At 46.4% G+C, this 18,137-nt stretch overlaps 1 protein-coding gene across 5 annotated transcripts; it reads left to right on the forward strand.

Annotated features, from left to right (window-relative positions):
* The first annotated feature begins 502 nt into the window (after positions 1 to 502).
* Positions 503 to 17,869, forward strand: ZNF2 (zinc finger protein 2). 5 transcript variants are annotated; one of them, XM_011956489.1, is made up of 5 exons: positions 503 to 555; positions 10,522 to 10,593; positions 12,111 to 12,237; positions 15,075 to 15,188; positions 16,003 to 17,865. In XM_011956489.1, the coding sequence occupies exons 1-5, from the start codon at positions 553 to 555 to the stop codon at positions 17,004 to 17,006; spliced, it is 1,320 nt and encodes a 439-aa protein (XP_011811879.1). In that variant the 5' UTR covers positions 503 to 552; the 3' UTR covers positions 17,007 to 17,865. The 5 variants fall into 5 exon arrangements, with proteins under 5 accessions (XP_011811879.1, XP_011811882.1, XP_011811880.1 ...); XM_011956490.1 differs by lacking the exon at positions 503 to 555 and adding an exon at positions 1,390 to 1,817 and having other exon boundaries at positions 16,003 to 17,869; XM_011956493.1 differs by lacking the exon at positions 503 to 555 and adding an exon at positions 1,423 to 1,817 and having other exon boundaries at positions 15,963 to 17,865.
* The last annotated feature ends 268 nt before the right edge of the window (positions 17,870 to 18,137 follow it).

The following is an 18,137-nucleotide window of genomic DNA, read 5'->3' on the forward strand; positions in this document are numbered from 1 at the left end:
AAGCTAGGGCCTGCCAGTGGGTGCGGAATATTCTGGAAAGAAACCCTTTCAGGACCCCAGGTTCCACCCTCAGTATAAAGCTAAATAAGTAAAACCACCACACAGAATAGAACAAAAAGAAAATATTTCTCTTGTGGATGTTGTGACTTTAATCAAGCTCTAATCTTCTAGGAAGGTCCAAACCCCTTTGTACAACACAAAGTCAGCCACAACCTGGCCTTACCTCAAGATAGTTATTGGCCCCTAAACCTCATCCACAAGCCATTCATTTTGCTACAAATTCTTTTCACTTTCATCCTCTAGACTGTGCCTTTGCAGGTGCTATTCTCTCTTTAGATCACACTTTTTTTCTTAAGTAATTACTTTAAGTACACCAATTATAGGAATCCTTTCCCACCTTTCCCGACCATAGTTAATAGCTTCCTTTCTCCATTGTACTCTCATAGTATGTCGAGTGTGACATAATTGTAGAACATATTGCCTCTATTGTGATTTTTTCCATTGGACTAAGAGTTCATTTGGGTCAGTAACTTACTCAACCGTGCCTTGCTTATGGTGAGCAATTAGGATTTTTTTGAATGAAAGTGTAGTCTTACGGAGATGCAGAGTAGAAGGATGATTAAGAGAGACTGGGAAGGGTTGGTGGGGTGGGGAAGTGGGGCTAGTTAATAGGTACAAAAATAGAATAAGAAATAGTATAACTGTATTTGATAGCACATCGGAGTAACTACAGCCAATAATATTGAATATCTTAAAGTAATTAAAGGAATGTAACTGGATTGTTTGTAATACAAAGGATAAATGCTTGAGGTAATAGATACCCCATTTATCCTGATGAGATTATTACATATTGCATGCCTGTGTCAAAATATCTCAGGTGGCCCATAAATGTTTACACCTACTGTGTACCCCCAAAAAACTTAAAAAAAAAAAAAAAAAACACTAACGAAGCATTAACCTGGAAAAATATAGTTTTGTTCCTGAAGTAGGATTTTATCATATTCTTTGTAATTTTCAGTTTTCCCTGAGCTATAGCTCAATGGTTCTTAGCTTTAGCTGCACGAGAGAGTCACCTGCAGCTCTTTTCAAACTTTAGCTCCACAGCTGGGCCTCAGGCATCAATGTCTAAAGCTCTCCGGGTGATCGTAGCTTGCAGTCAGCGCCCTTCCAGCAACTCCAAGGCCGGCTGGTGTGCGCTCAAGCTGTCGGGAGTCGGACCAGCTGCACAGTTAATACATATATGTCCTAGGCTCTTCTCTCCTTCCAACGCAAATATGTGCACAGACCCTGCCTGGAACCGCAGCCCTGTTCTCAGAACCAAACTGCCTCTCCGGCCAAAATTCCAGAATCAAATTTCTGAAAGTGGAGAAACGGAAGCGGAAATAAGCCCTTTCCCAACACTAGATGACTCGATTTCGTCTCGGTCTTCCCCAGGGCTGGGCAGAGGCACCAGGATCAGAGAGACACATTCCCTGCAGACGGCGCTCCCATCGGATGACTTGGAGGGACTGGACACCAGAGGCAGGCAGTACTTGAGAGTGACCATAAGTCTCCCAAACATCCGCAACGGCTCGCTCTCTCAGCTAACGCGACGGCGCTGCCATTTTGGATGTTCAACCGCGCGACACCGGCGTTCGCACAGATTTTCGGACGTCATATTAAAGCGCACCGGGCGCGCAGACTTCTGGGAGATGAAGTCCTTGCGAAGGCAGCGCGTTGATTGGGAGCGCGGGGGCCAGGACCCTTTGCGCAGGCGCGTTGCTTGCCCGACCTGAAGAGGCGCCGTCTTCCCGGGTCCCGAGCACTCTGTGCCGGAGGTGAGGGTTGTGGGTGTGTGTCTTCGAGGAGCGGAGTGAGCGGAGCAGCTTCCAGAAGGGACTTGAGAACTTTGGGGAGGTGCTGTGGGAGCAAAACGGGGTGACAAGGGCGAGGCCAGCAGAGCGTGTGTGGCGACGGACTCCGTGCGGACGGAAAGTTGTGCACCCACCCCTGTGTGTGCATGTGTCCCGTGGGGTCTGGGCACCCATTGTATGTCGGTCCCGGACTTTCAGGTTGGAGGTTTGGAGTCTTCCTTCGCCTCTCCCGTTTCTTCTTCCCATAATGGGTGCTTAATGAATGTGGGTGGAATTGACACCAAATTTAGGGTGCTGCCCGCTCCCTCTTTCCCAGCGAGCGCCTCAGATGGCCTCATTTAGCTTCCTGCCTTGGGCCTCCGCACGAGTGCTGGAGGGCTTCGTGGAGGAGGTGGGATTTGACGTGAAAAAAAAGAAAAAACCACGAAAGCAGCAGCTAAGCCTTAGGCAGATTTGAGCTGGAGAGAATTTTTACAGAAATTTAGGAACAGTGGTAGACAGGTTGAAGAAAAGGTACGCTGGGAGCCAGGGCCCGGGACTCAGAGAATCGGGACAAGACCCAGTAGGCAAGGCGGCTTGTGTGGGTGTGATCCGGGGACTGACACGAATCGAACTATTTGGGGACAGTTGTTCTGGAGGTCACATTCCAGACTAGAGAGAGGAAAGGACCAGAAGCAGAGAGCCAGTTAGGAATGTATGGCAGTTCTGAAGTAAGCTGTTGTGGACCTGAATTCAGGGGGTGGTAGTGAAAGGGAAGGATACAAATGACATTGCAAAAGAAGAGTCAAAAGGGCCTGGAGACTAGATTTGGGAGGAAAAAGAGTGAGGTAAGAGTTTGAGTTTGGGACACCTGGGAGAAGAATAAAACATCTGATACAAATGTAAAGCCAGGAAGAGGCGTGGATGTGGGGAATTGCCTAAAGGAAGATAGTTTTGAGGTGATGACGGAACGCCTAATTCAAGGTTTGCAGTCGTTTGGAAATGCAGGATGAGTTTGGAAGAATGCAATACAGTTGTACAATTACAATACAGTTACAGGACATGGACATCTGTAGAGTTGGAAAATGGAGCCCTGAGTGTGGATGGACTTTCTGAGGGATGGCAAAAATGAAGAAAGTACAAAGACTGAGCTATGGGCAGCGTCCATGTTTCCAGGGCAAAAGTGGGAGAAAAAGAGTCAGAGAGACAGCAATTTTAGTGGTTGGAAGAAAGGCTAGTACGGTATCATAGCAGTTACAGTAACCACTGGAACAAGCAGAAGCTTGTCAGAACAGTGAAAAGCTACAGAGAAATAGAGATAAGATCAGAAATGCATTGGTAGGCTGGGCGCAGTGGCTCATGCCTGTAATCCCAGCAGTTTGGGAAGCCGAGGTGGGCAGATCACTTGAGGTCAGGAGTTCAAGACCAGCCTAGCCAACATGGTGAAACCCCATCTCTATAAAAATACAAAAATTAGCTGGGCATGATGGCGGGTGCCTGTAATCCCAACTACTCAGGAGGCTTTGGTGGGAGAATCACTTGAACCTGAGAGGTGGAGGTTGCACTGAGCTGAGACCATGCCATTGCACTTCAGCCCGGGTGACAAGAGTGAAACTCTGCCTCAAAATAAAAAAAGCTAGCTTTCAAGCATGCCCTTTCAGGTGTGTGAGGGGCAAAACTGAACAACAGGGACTGGAGAAGAGTAAGTGGTGACAGTGTGGAGTCAGTAGGTTTGTATTACTCTCCAAAAAGTTTGATCATGAAAGGAAAGCTTAAATGAGAACTGTTTTGCTAGAAGGACGTCCTGGGATTCAATGAAAATAGTTTCAGGTAGAGGAGGCTTGTATGTCTTTGAAGATGTCAAAAGAAAGTACTACTGGGGTGGAAAATGCTGGGGGGAAAAAAAAAGACTGGGGGCCAGGTGCGGTGGCTCACGCCTGTAATCCCAGCACTTTGGGAGGCTGAGGTGGGTGGATCATAAGGTCAAGAGATTGAAACCATCCTGGCCAAAATGGTGAAACCCTGTCACTACTAAAAATACAAAAATTAGCTGGGCATGGTGGTGCATCCCTGTAGTCCCAGCTACTCCGGAGGCTGAGGCAGGAGAATGGCATGAACCCAGGAGGTGGAGCTTGCAGTGAGCCGAGATCGCGCCACTGCACTCCAGCCTGGGCGACAGAGCAAGACTCCATCTCCAAAAAAAAAAGAAAAAAGTTAGAACACAGGTAAAGTCTTGGAGACAGACATTTCTGTCTTGTTGACCTCACACATCTCGCTGCCTAGCATGTAACGGCTACTTGGTACATAGTCGTTGAATAGTGCAATGAGTGGATGGATTGCACTGAGCAGTAGAAAGGAAGAGAACTTGTATTTGTTGAATGAACTGGATGATAAATGCTTTACATTAATGGTCCTACCATTTGTAACTACTCTGTGAGTTAGGCAGCAAACAGCTATTGGCTTAAGTAACTCATCCAAGGCTTCATGGTTAATAATTCCATGCCTGTGTAGTGCTTTCTACCATATAACCCTGCTTCCCTTGAAACTCATTCCTGGGAATCTTTGGTGTGGTAGAAGACAAAAGTTGCCGGGCGCGGTGGCTCAAGCCTGTAATCCCAGCACTTTGGGAGGCCGAGACGGGTGGATCATGACGTCAGGAGTTCGAGACCATCCTGGCTAACACGGTGAAACCCCGTCTCTACTAAAAATACAAAAAACTAGCCGGGCGAGGTGGCGGGCGCCTGTAGTCCCAGCTACTTGGCAGGCTAAGGCAGGAGAATGGTGTGAACCCGGGAGGCAGAGCTTGCAGCGAGCTGAGATCCGGCCACTGCACTCCAGCCTGGGCAACAGAGCGAGACTCTGTCTCAAAAAAAAAAAAAAAAAAAAGAAGACAAAAGTTATGCAGAAATTTCTTGCTTATACTTAGCTAAACTTGTTTTTCCAATAAGTTTTTGCTTGTTTTTCGCATAGTTTTTGCAAACTGGCATTCACCCTCAAGGTAATATTCCTTTAAAATTTTGCTTGGCCAGTGTGAACCCATTGTTAAATCACCCTGGGCTGTCTGGCAACCTGTGACTCTTAAGCTATAATGATTTATCTTCATGAAAAGATAGCAAAGGTAACAGACCAATAGACTAGAACAGAAAATCCCCAAATATTCAAGAATATGATAGCCCCATTATAGAATAGAGTTAAATGCTGCCAGACAGACCAGTAAATATCTATTGATCTGGTCTTTTGACATTTTTGAAAACTTAGTTGTTCCTTGTTTGTATCTTTGATTCCTAAGTCTAGCTGTAGGACTCATCTCCTAAGGGAGAAAGGATGAAATCTGCACGGTTACTATGCCTCTTTGGATACATAGGTTCATTGTTAGTAGAGCCCATTTCTCTTTCTCCCTGATAGTTACCTGTAGCCCCAGTACTGATGAGTCCTCCCTGTTTGGGGTAGGTAGTTCCGTGTCTGGAATTACCTGGTTTATTCCCATTCCAAATTTCTTTTTACATACTTAGATGAGTAGATACAAGTATATATCCCAAGGGTACATCTATACTTTATGAATAGTCATACAATTAATAGAAAAAAGTACCTTTTTATATAACTAAAGTTTTAAACATTGCCTTCCTTGTACTGCAACTTTTATGGCATACTTTATATTAACTTTTCTATTTTGAGTATGAAACTCATAGCCCTTCAAAGTTCAAATTATTTTATTTAGCACTAATGATTTTTATTACTTATCTGGCCAGTGGGAGCCAGAGTCATCTGAGTTTTCTTATTCCAGGATGTGGGGTCAGCTCAAATTCTGAATGTCCAAAACTGTACTCATTGGTTTTCCCTTCCGTCCTCCTTCTCTGTTGCTTATCTCCATGAACAGCATCATTATCCACACCGCAGTGGTAACCTGGACATCATTTTTGCCCTCATCACCTTCAGCCTCTTCTTCCAGCCAGTGTATTGTCTGTTCTTCTTTTTTTTTTCCCCCAAGACGGAGTCTTGCTCTGTTGCCCAGGCTAGAGTGCAGTGGCGTGATCTTGGCTCACTGCAACCTTTGCCTCTCGGGTTCAAGCGATTCTTTTGCCTCAGCCTCCCAAGTGGCTGGGATTACAGGTGCCCACCACGGTGCCTGGCTCATTTTTGTATTTTTAGTAGAAACGGGGTTTCACCATCTTGGCCAGGCTGGTCTTGAACTCCTGACCTCGTGGTCCACCCACCTGGGCCTCCCAAAGTGCTGAGATTACAGGTGTGAGCCATTGCGCCCGGCCTGTCTGTTCTTAATAGCTTGACAGCAGTTTCCTCCATTTCTGCTTTCACAGCTTTCATTCAGTTTGTCATCTTTCTTATTGAAGTACAGCACTCTCCTCAATGGTCTGCTCACCTCCATTCTTTCCTTCCTGTAATCCCATCACACCACAGCCACTCAGTGTGGCGTGGCCACCTGTGTTGGGGTCCCCAGGATCACCCCAGGTTCAGGGATTCACTAGAAGGACTCAAGACTCGACCCGTAGTTGTACTTCTGGCTAAGAGTATGGTGATGACCCTGCAAGGACAGGCAGCCAGATCATAAGGGGAAAAGACAAGCCGGGTAGAGGAATCCACGTACAGACTTGCTTCTAGTCTCCTTGTCCCATGAGGGTGTCACATGGAGCACACTCCTTCCCCCAGCAACGAAAATGCAGCAACAATCTCTGCTCAAGGCATTTCACTGGAGACTCAGCCCACGTTTTTACTGAGAGCTGGTCACCTAGGCACCGTCTGTCTAACACATACCAAAATTCCAGACCCTCCAATAGGAAAGCAGATGTTCACCATAAACCACATTGTTTGCATAAATAGTTTAGGCATAGTAGACCACCGTTCTCTCTTAGGGAACTGGGGAACCCTCTCAAAATCGAAGTCTCCAGCTGCCAGCGAAGGGCCAGCATGCAAGCAGAAGTTTCTAGGAATAGTAGTCTCAGGTCTGCTATAACTTTTCTGCACACCACTCTTCCTTCCTTCCTGTTATTTTTTCTGTACACCAAAATAAGGACATACTCTTGTTGAAAAAAATATATAAAGAATGGTAAGAAAATAAAAATCTCTTATAACTCACCACTCAAATTTCATTTACATTTTAATATGTGTTCGTCCTTTTTCTATACATAACGTGCACGTACAAGTATGTAATTTTAAGAGTGTACATTCTTCACGTAGTATTTTTGAATTTCTTAGTGGGTTTTTTTTTTTTTTGAGATGGAGTCTCACTCTTTCATCCAGGCTGGAGTGCAGTGGCATGATCTCAGCTCACTGCAACCTCTGCCTTCCAGGTTCAAGCGATTTTCCTGCCTCAGCCTCCAGAGTAGCTGGGACTACAGCCATGTGCCATGATGCCTGGCTAATTTTTGTATTTTTAGTAGAGATGGGATTTCACGATGTTGGCCAAACTGGTCTCGAACTCCTAACCTCAAGTGACCCACATGCCTCGGCCTTCCAAAGTGCTGGGATTACAGGTGTGAGCCACTGCGCCTGGCCATTCTTTGTGAGTTTTTTTCAATTGTTGATTTTTTTTTTTTTTTTGTAAGAAACAAAGCATTATAAAGCTGAAGTATCCTGGGTATCCCTCCCCAGTCTTATTTCCCTGTCTTCTCAGATATGTACACATTGGTGCTTATTGTCCCATGTGTTAATAGATTTTTGCAGGTATTAGCTACTGTTTTTAAATTTTATGTAAATGTTATACAGTAAGTCATTCTAAAACTTATTTTTTGCCCAGTAATTACATTTTTTGCAATTTATCTCTGTTAATAATGTATAATATTCATGTATGTGTATATATTCACAAATCCGTTATCTGATTAATGGACACTGAAGTTGTTTGCAGTTTATCGCTAGTGATCTTCTCCCCACTGACTTGTAATGCCACCTCAGTCACACATCAGGCTTCCCTAATGCTTGGATATGTTTTGGGATTTTCTGTTCTAGTCTATTCATCCATAATTGATGTGGCTATCTTTTCATGAAAATAAATCATGATAGCATAAAAGTTAAAAGCTCCCCGCCTGACTTGGATTCAAGTTCTACCTCAGCTTCTTACACAGCCTTAATTTCCTAATATGTAAAATAGTGTCTTCCTTATTGATTTATGAGGATGGAGTTAAATTATCCTTATAAAAAGCACTTAGCACAATACCTGGCAAACAGCAAATGCTCAATAATGCTAGTTGTTATTAAGATGATGGGTTTTTTTGTTTTGGTTTGGTTTGAGATGGAGTCTCTCTCTGTTGCCAGGCTGCAGTGCAGTGGCACGATCTTGGCTCACTGCAACCTCCGCCTCCCGGGTTCAACCAATTCTCCCGCCTCGGCCTCCCAAGTAACTGGGACCACAGGCGTGTGCCACCACGCCCAGCTAATTTTTTTGTGTTTTTAGTAGAGAAAGGGTTTCACCATTTTGACCAGGATGGTCTCCATCTCTTGACCTTGTGATCCACCTGCCTCGGCCTCCCAAAGTGCTGGGATTACAGGTGTAAGCCAATGCGCCAGGCCAAGATGATGTTTAATAGTGTTCCACTTATGTATGGACTGGACCAGAAATTACTTAACCAAGTCTCCAGATGTTTAAGATATTTCAAATTTTTGCTGCCTTATTGAAAAGGTTAAATGAGATAATACATATAGAGTGCTTAGGAAGTGCCCTGGAACATAGCTGTCAGTAAGGGTTAGTGTTAATGATGAGTCATGAAAAACTGTACATATTATTACTTATTTCCTTAGTATAAATTCCTAGGAGATAATTGCTGGGTCAAACAGTATGTTTCAAGGCCCTTGCTATAAGTCACAGTGGTTTTTCTAAAGCACAGATGTGATGACATGTCCACACCCAAATCCTTCAGTAATCCCCATGCCTGTGGAGAAAGGACTGTGCAAAACTCTCCTTGATGAAACTGGCCTCTGCTTACCTTTTTAGCGTCATCTTCCCCACAGCACTACTCACAGCCTAGACTTCTACCATTCTAAGCTAATTTTTGTTGTTAATCCTTTCCATGTAAAGACCTGCCTCCTTCTTTTTGAGAAACTTGAGGTTTTTTCCTCAAGATTTAGAAGGTTCTGGCTCCTCCCACCAATGAAAACTTAGCTTAGATCCCACTCCTGTCAAGAAAGCTGCAGTGCTCCTCCCTCCATCCCTCCCTGCTGGGTTGGGTGAGCCTCTGAGGTGCTCTCATGGATTGCTGTGCATATCGCTTTGCTGCACTTACACATCCTGGAGTGAAATATTATTTCATTTACTTGTTTGTTCTCTGTGCTAAGCTATGGCTTCTGGAGGACAAAGACAGCGTCTGACAGTTTTTTTGTGCTTGGTATAAGTAGTTGGTGCTGAATAAATGCTGGTTGAATAGAAGGATGAATGAGTCACAAGAAGCAGTGACCATATCCCCTTGACTGTTGGAGAATGGTCAGTGCACCACAAATATGCCTTTTCCTCCTCCTCACAAGGACCACACCATCTCCCAGCCACCATAAATCCCAGAAATGTGGGATTTAATGCTCTTGTTTTATTTTTATATTTTTTATTTTTGTAGAGACAGGGGTCTCCCTATTGTTGCCCAGGCTGGTCTCGAGAACTCCTGGCCTCAAGTGATCCTTCCACCTCAGCCTCCCAAAGTGCTGGGATTACAGACATGCGCCACTGTGCCTGGTTTGCTGTTTTAATTAGACTCTTGATTGCGAAAAACTGAGACTTCGCTAATCCCAGTAAAGGGAATTAGTGGTAAGATCTTGCACACAGCCCAAGTGGGTTAGAGTACTATGGCAATCTATGAATAAATAAGGCTGGTTTGCATGGAAATTGAACCCGTGGGTGGTGCTAGGTGAGGTGAGGGCCTCCCCAGGAATTCTCAGATCTCTGCGTCAGCGTTCCACCGCTGGTGGGACTGCGCTGGGCTCCCCCTGCCTGCCCCTGGTCCCATGGTCTGTTATGACCTTTTCTCTACCTTGTACCTCCCACGTGCCCACGGGTTCTGCTGCTGGTAACTTTGGTTCCCTGATCCTCGTGGCTGCTTCGGGACCTCATGATATCCTTTCAGCTAGTCACTTCCTTGTCCTGACATTTCTTTGTTCACATTCCCAAGGAAGGATGTCACCCCTTTTCAAGCCAGATCACGTCTCAGTCTACTAGTCACCTACGCATTGCCCACCTGTGGCCTAATCAATGTGGCTCCGGGAATGAGACACAGGGTCACATGGTAGGTACAAAACCTGCCCAAGGGATGGTCCTTTAGCAGGGGCTACGAGTGGGGTCTTTTTCCTTTGAAGAGACTGGATTGTCTTTGATATGTCTTGTCCATGTAGTCATTTACAAAATTGCTTATGGCTTTTGCCCAGTAATGGTTCAGGGCAGTATTGAATGTGAGTTTATACGTATACGTACTGTGTGAATCTTACACCGTTCTTGACTCTCAGGAATAGAACTCTGCCTCTAGCATCATGGGTAAAACCACCACCACATTGTGGTCTAATTCGCAATTCCATGGTTGTTGGCTCTCATTCTGGGGTGGTCTGGGGTTGTTCCTGGCCTTGCTTGACTTTGACCCCCTTTGGTAAGGTATTGAGAATGACGTATCCCCCTGGTATGGGCTTCATGGGTCAAAACACTATGTGACAGTCCTGGTCTTTCTCATGCCTTCTTTCTCACCCCACACTTCCGCTTCATCAGGACTCTGCCCTTGTCTACAAGGAGAGCACACAGGAAAGAATGGCTGCTGTGTCTCCGGCCACCAGATGCCAGGTGAGGTGGCCTTTTGTGTTTCCGAAGTACTCCATTCGTCTCCAGAATATAACCACTTTTCTTTATCCTGGAGCCTCTTTGAGCAGACCCGGCCAGGCAGATGAAGGACTCCATAGGAGTATTTCTTTCCCATTTGACTTGAAGTATCCTTTAGTGACCTTTTCTTGCCGTGAGCATGTGCCCACTAGCTCGTCACCAGACTTACAACTCCTGCAGCCTTCACTGTGAGTGATTTTGCCTAGAAGCCAATGGTAGGGTCTGACTGGAAGGTGTGGGGAATAGTGGGCTGGTTCTGGTCCTGACTGTCCCTTTGGTACATTCATGTGTGGACGGAGAGGAGGCCCCAGTGTTCAGGGAGTGTGGGGCCAGGCTGGATGTGTGATACACACTGTAGGGCACCTCTCTGCAGGGTGCTGAGAGCCCTGGAGAGAGTCTCCTGTGCTACAGACATGTGGCTTGCTCCATTCCTGCCCAAGGGCAGAGTCTTACATTCTGCACCCCGGCCTAGAAGACACACTGGAGACTCATCTGAGGTTTTAGAACTGGAGGTAAAGAGATGCAATCTTACAGAATCACAGAGCATTGGAATGAAATGAGGGGGATCCTACAGATGATCTAATCAACACCATTATTCTAAGGATTTGGAAAAAACAAAGACAATTGGTGAAATCTGAGTAAGATTGTAGATTAGGTAATAGGATAAGATCAATGCTATTTTCTCCTTTTTATTTTATTTTTTTTGAGACGCAGTCTCACTCTGTGGCTCAGGCTGGAGTGCAGTGGCACGCTCTCACCTCACTGCAAGCTCCGCCTCCCGGGTTCAAGGGATTCTCCTGCCTCAGCCTCCGGAGTAGCTGGGACTACAGGCGCTACCACCACGCCTGGCTAATTTTTTTGTATTTTTAGTAGAGATGGGGTTTCACCGTGCTAGCCAGGATGGTCTCCATCTCCTGTCCTCATGATCCGCCCGCCTTGGCCTCCCAAAGTGTTGGGATTACAGGCGTGAGCCACCACGCCCAGCCTATTTTCTCCCTTTTTTATAGTTATACTGTGATCATAACAACAGTACACCCTTGTTTTTACAAAATACACATTGAAATATTTAGGATTAAAGACACATGATGTTGGCAAGTTAGTCAAGAGGCTTAGCAAAAAGATAGGAGAATGTGTATCTAGAGAGACACAGAAAGATAAAGCAAACGTGGAAAATGTTGCCATTTGAGGAAGCCAGGTGAAAGGCACGCAGGGCTTTTTTTGTGCTGGTTTTAGAGGTCTGAAGAAAGAGGCTGATACTCAGAAGCTCAGCTGCAGGTGTAGTGCTGTGAGATTCTGACCAAGAACTCCATGTCTTGGGTGATGAGGCCACTTTTCCCAAATGCTTTAAAGTTCTACTCAGTCAGAATTGTTTTTCTTCCCTCCCACCATGCGTCCTCCAGGGCTGTCATCTTTGACATTTTTGGTCTGGTCCAAATAAAGAGAAGGGTTACGAGTAAAGGAGAATGTGATTGTATTTTCAGGAATCAGTGACATTTGAAGACGTGGCCGTGGTTTTCACAGATGAAGAATGGAGTCATCTGGTCCCCATACAGAGGGACCTCTACAAGGAGGTGATGCTGGAGAACTATAACAGCATCGTGTCATTGGGTAAGGGGAGCCTCCATGAGGAGGTACAGTCTGTCCTATGCTAATGTGGGGCTGAGAGGGCTGAGGAATTATTACCTTTCTCCTCCCCACTGAGTTCTGAGCCACTTGAGAGACAAGGTAAGAGTTGAAAGATGTGGCATCAGAGTACAGCAACGGCGGGCTCAATATTGAACCCCAGCATTGGGCAGACATGCCTCCCCAGCCATGGGCAGTGCTGGATGACCATAGGCTGTCTCGCTCAGCAGCCTGCCCTGGCAAAACGGAAGGAGGGCCAGTGAGGGCTGAGGGACCGAGCAGAATGTGTGTTAGAGGCAGGGAGCTGGGTCTCCAGAGGGGCAGGCGGAAGACGCCGAGTTCCATATGCCCAGCTCTTCTCCCAACTCGCCAGTCGGGTAACTCAGCTCACCCAGAGGAGCGTGCGCTGGGGCAGGGGGCCATCTTGTCGGAATACAGGGTTGTGCCTCTGAGGTCACCAGAGATATGTTTGATTTTGAGTATTTGTCTTAGGTACAGTCTTAGATACTCACAGAACACACTTTGTAATTATAGAGACTTGTGTGACAAAGAGAAAGTTAAGAGTCACTACTGATTCCGGTATTAGTGAAAAGTAAAGTTGGGATCCCGGAGGTTATGGGAACCTCTCAGGGGCTTCACGAGTGAGAGGCTGAGGGAGTGCCCAGAATGAGAAGCCGGTTTAAACTAAGCAGCAGTGACAGGACTCGCAGTGCAGATTTCCTACCAGGCAGGTCAAAAAGTAAGTGCTAACACCCCCCAGAGTAATGTAATCAGGCCAATAGTCTCCCAGACAGAATGGAATATTGAGGAAGGAGCCTTTGTTACAGGCGTTAGCAGATGGCTGTTGAGGAAAATAGAGCCCCTGAGGTCAGGGACCGAGAGCCACAGGGAGATGCTGGGTGTGGCCCTTTTGTCAACAGAGAATCCACATTAAACCCAGTAGACAGTCCTTGGGCCCAATAAGAAAGTGCCTCTTTCCCAAGTTGGGGCCTCAACAAAAGGGAAGTTTAGAGCCCAAGCCTATTTCCAGGATCTATTTTTTAATATAATCAAAAATGGATAGATTTGCTTCAGGGAATTTATCCTAAGGGAATAATAGGACTAACAATCCGTGGTATATGGAGATGTTCATTACACTATTGTTTGTTAATAGCAAAACATTAAAAATGATCTAAATACCTGTCATAAGGGAATTCATTAAATAAATTATGTTATCCATACAATGTCATATCTTGTACCTATTACAATGGTGAGGTAGATCAGTGCTGACTGAAATAATATAGTATTTTAAATTTATTATGTGAAAAAAAAATCAAGTTTACAAGTCAGCATCATTTCATTATCCAGTTTTTAATTTTTTAATTTAATTTTATTTTTTTGAGAGAGTCTCACTCTGTTGCCTAGGCTGGAGTGCAGTGATGCAATCTCGGCTCACTACAACCTCCGTCTCCAAGGTTCAAGCAGTTCTCGTGCCTCAGTCTCCCGAGTAACTGGGATTACAGCCATGAGCTACCATACCCTGCTAATTTGTGTACTTTTAGTAGAGATGGGGTTTCACCATGTTGGCCAGGCTGGTCTTGAACTCCTGACCTCAGGTGATCTACTCGTCTTGGCCTCCCAAAGTGCTGAGATTACAGGGGGGAGCCACTGTGCCCAGCCTCATTATCCAGTTTTTAACAGAATGTATCTAGAGGTATCTTTGGATATCTGAATAGAAAGAAAGAAAATACACTGTATGCGAGGTGATTTTTTTTCTTTTTGCTTGTATACACTTCTAATTTTCCTAGAATGAACCAGACAGATTTGTTTCAATGAAAGCATAATGCTCAAGGCAAACAAATGAACAAAAATGGGCAGTTTTGATACACTTTTTTACTCAAGGTGACTTAATTTCATTCTCATCTCCCCTAAGCCTTCATCCTACCAGTACTAACACCGGGAACTTCCCATTCACTTCACAGGGAAGAATAAACATGTGAATCCACATGGGTTCTCTCAGCCTTCTGACCTTGTGCCACTTGCTCCTTTTATAGCCTCAGTCCTGGCCTCTGTCCAGAGTTTCCTCTGCTTTGGACTCTGCATTCTTGGCCTGTGTGTTCTGCCTTTTTGCATTTTCTCTCTAAAAGACTTAGACACTGTGGCCAGGCACCGTGGCTCATGCCTGTAATCCCAGCTGTTTTGGAGGCCGAGGCAGGCAGATCACCTGAGGTCAGGAGTTCGAGACCAGCGTGGCCATCATGGCAAAGCTCCATCTCTACTAAAAATACAAAAATTAGGCCGGGCGCGGTGGCTCAAGCCTGTAATCCCAGCACTTTGGGAGGCTGAGATGGGCGGGTCACGAGGTCAGGAGATCGAGACCATCCTGGCTAACACGGTGAAACCCCGTCTCTACTAAAAATACAAAAAACTAGCCGGGCGAGGTGGCAGGCGCCTGTAGTCCCAGCTACTCGGGAGGCTGAGGCAGGAGAATGGCGTAAACCCAGGAGGCGGAGCTTGCAGTGAGCGGAGATCCGGCCACTGCACTCCAGCCCAGGCGACAGAGCAAGACTCCGTCTCAAAAAAAAACAAAAAACAAAAATTAGTCAGGTGTGGTGGCACCCGCCTGTAATTCCAGCTAGTGGGGAGGCTGAAGCAGGAGAATCACTTGAACCTGGGAGGTGGAGGTTGCAGTGAGCCGAGATCAGGCCACTGCACTCCAGCTGGGGCGACAGAGTGAGACGCTGTCTCAACAACAAAAAAGTCTTAGAAGCTGGGACTGGGCTTTGGGAGAATCATATGTCATCACACACAGCCACTTGCTTTGTTTCTTTCTCTTTGAGCAGGCCTTCCAGTTCCTCAACCTGATGTGATTTTCCAATTGAAGAGAGGGGACAAGCCATGGGTAGTAGATCTGCATGGGTCTGAGGAGAGAGAACAGCCAGAGAGCGTCTCTCCAGGTAACTGAGTGTGAACAGGACAGGATGAAATTTTGTTATTTGGGTGATGAGGGAACATAAGCTCTCGCCTTTCTCTCACATTCCAGTCTTTTGCTTTGTTATTTATTGTGTTTCACCCACTAGCTTTCATTTATTCCCTTTACACATTAACGTATTATTCATCTATATTCACCAAGTGTTACTTTCTCACATCTGTCACACGGCACACTCATGCCTTGCTATTTCTTTTTTTTTCCCCAAGACAGAGTCTCGCTCTGTTGCCCAGGCTGCAGTGTAGTGATGCTGTCTCGGCTCACTGTAACCTCTGCCTCCGGGTTCAAGTGATTCTCCTGCCTCAGCCTCCCAAGTAGTTGGGATTACAGGCGCCCACTACCACACCCGGATAAGTTTTGTATTTTAGTGAGACGGGGTTTTGCCATGATGGCCACGCTGGTCTCGAACTCCTGACCTCAGGTGATCTGCCCACCTCGGCCTCCCAGAGTGCTGGGATTACAGGAGTGAGCCACCGCGCCCGGCCACACTTTGCTATTTCTATTGAGCGCCATCCGGTCCATTCGGCATGCTGTCCTAATTGTGCTGGCCATGCTCCCACTGGACATGCTCCTGTTTTCTGAGGTGTCCACCATCCGTTCTGTTCCCTGCCACCTTCTTCACTCCCAGGTCTCAGTCCCTCCCTGCAGTGTAGTACTATTTGTGGGAGCAAGCAATGCAGTGACCATACATTACTTTCAGACTCATCGAAGCATCTCTTCTTTCTGCTGTAATATTTTCTAGTCCAGGAAAAAAACCTGCATCTGTTTTCTGTTTGTTCCAGACTGGGAAACCAAGCCTGAGATTCATGATGCTTCAGACGAAAAATCAGAAGGATCATTGAGGGAACGCCTTGGAAGGCAAAGTCCTCTGTGTCCTAAATTTGAAGTTTATGCACCCGATGGCAGGGTGGGAACAGAAAAGCAAAGCCCTTCAGGGGAGACTCATAAGAAATCTCTCTCCCGGGAGAAAGGCGTGCGGCGAGGGTCAGCCCTGCCCAGGGAAGTTCTCACTAAAGAGAGACACCAGGAATGCAGTGACTGTGGGAAGACCTTTTTTGACCACTCATCCCTCACCCGCCACCGGAGGACTCACACTGGGGAGAAGCCCTACGGCTGTCGTGAGTGTGGGAAAGCCTTCAGCCACAGGAGCAGCCTCAGCAGACACCTGATGTCGCACACTGGGGAGAGCCCTTACGAGTGCGGCGTGTGCGCAAAAGCCTTCTTCGACCGTGCGTCCCTCACCGTCCACCAGCGAATTCACACCGGGGAGAAGCCCTTTCAGTGCAGCCAGTGTGGGAAGGCCTTTTTTGACCGCTCGTCCCTCACTCGACACCAGAGAATTCACACTGGAGAAAGTCCTTATGAGTGTCATGAGTGTGGGAAAGCCTTCAGCCAGAAAAGCATTCTTACTCGCCATCAGCTAATCCACACCGGCAGGAAGCCGTACGAGTGTAACGAGTGCGGGAAAGCGTTCTATGGGGTCTCGTCACTGAACAGACATCAGAAGGCTCACGCCGGGGACCCGCGCTATCAGTGTAACGAGTGTGGCAAAGCTTTCTTTGACCGCTCGTCCCTTACGCAGCATCAGAAGATCCACACTGGAGACAAGCCGTATGAATGCAGCGAGTGTGGGAAAGCCTTCAGCCAGCGGTGCCGGCTCACGCGGCATCAGCGCGTCCACACGGGAGAGAAGCCCTTTGAATGCAGTGTGTGTGGGAAAGTGTTCAGTTCAAAATCTTCCGTTATTCAGCATCAGCGGCGTTACGCCAAGCAGGGGATAGACTGAGTTGGGCGAAAGCTTGAGTGGGACAAGAACTTCCATACAAATTTGAGATAGGTCTCCCCTATCTTAAACAAAGCTGCCGTCTGCTCATTCTACCCACCCTGGCTGCTGCTGTCCTGGCCTGCTTGTGCGCCAGAGTGTTCAATAGGCACTCCCTTCCTGCTGTGTTACAGAACTGTAGGCAGGCCGTGGAAATGACTCTAAACATACAAACGTTTGAAGAGGTTTGTCAGATAATAGGATAGATGTTAGGAGGAGACACACCTCTTGTCTGAGAACCTAGGCCCCAGGTATCGCTGCACTTTAAGTAACTGGCGGCTGCAGCAGGAGGGAAAGGCAGAATGATACCAGAGCAGTACTATTTTTTTTCAGAACAGTTGTTTTGATGGCTGTTTTAGTCCCCTTGTCTTGGAGCTTTTGGGGCCCTAATCTTGTTCTCTTGTGTCCCAGCTTTTAGATCTCTTACTTCTACTGCTAGCAGCTGGCACTTACTGAGCGCTTACGATGAGGTAAAGACTCAGCTAAGGGTTTTACAGGAAGTAGATTAATTGAGCCTGTTGCCAACCCTATGAAGTAGGCACTGTTACCATCTGCATCTCCAGATGAGCACCCTGAGGGTTAGAGATTAAATCACTTGCCCAAGGTGACCCAGCTGGTAAAAGGTGATGCCAGGTCTTGAAGACAGGCCCACCTTCAAAGTCTATTCTCTTTACCATTATGCTCGACCATTTGTTTTATAATTTATGTATATGTATTATCTTCTCAACTAGATTGTAAGCACTTGGAGGTGTGACTTAACAGGTCTTTGTATCTCACACAGTGCCTTGCTAATGGGTGCTCAATAAATATTTATATGAGTGAATGACTTTTCTACTTACCAGATTCTCTCCATTTAAAACACCTCTTGGATTTGCATTCTTTCTCTGAATTCACAGCCCAGCCTACATTTTTATCATCCCCAGCTCCCACTCCTGGCAGCAGTAGCTTCCTAATTCCAGTTCTTCCTGCTTTATTGTTGAAGAGGGATGTGCTAAGATGTGGTACAGTAACAAGCCCACAGAGAGCTATGTCTCCCTTAAAACCTGACGGGAACCACTCTGTCTTATTCTGTCCTCATTATTTGGAACATCTGGC

Source organism: Colobus angolensis, unplaced genomic scaffold (assembly GCF_000951035.1).
Source record: "Colobus angolensis palliatus isolate OR3802 unplaced genomic scaffold, Cang.pa_1.0 Scaffold42, whole genome shotgun sequence".
Taxonomy (NCBI): domain Eukaryota; kingdom Metazoa; phylum Chordata; class Mammalia; order Primates; family Cercopithecidae; genus Colobus; species Colobus angolensis.

Excerpts from the sequence above, each read along its gene's own strand:
- ZNF2 (XM_011956489.1), top strand. Across the intron at positions 12,238-15,074 it reads TAACAGCATCGTGTCATTGG|GCCTTCCAGTTCCTCAACCT; the intron begins GTAAGGGGAGCC and ends CTCTTTGAGCAG. Across the intron at positions 15,189-16,002 it reads GCCAGAGAGCGTCTCTCCAG|ACTGGGAAACCAAGCCTGAG; the intron begins GTAACTGAGTGT and ends TGTTTGTTCCAG.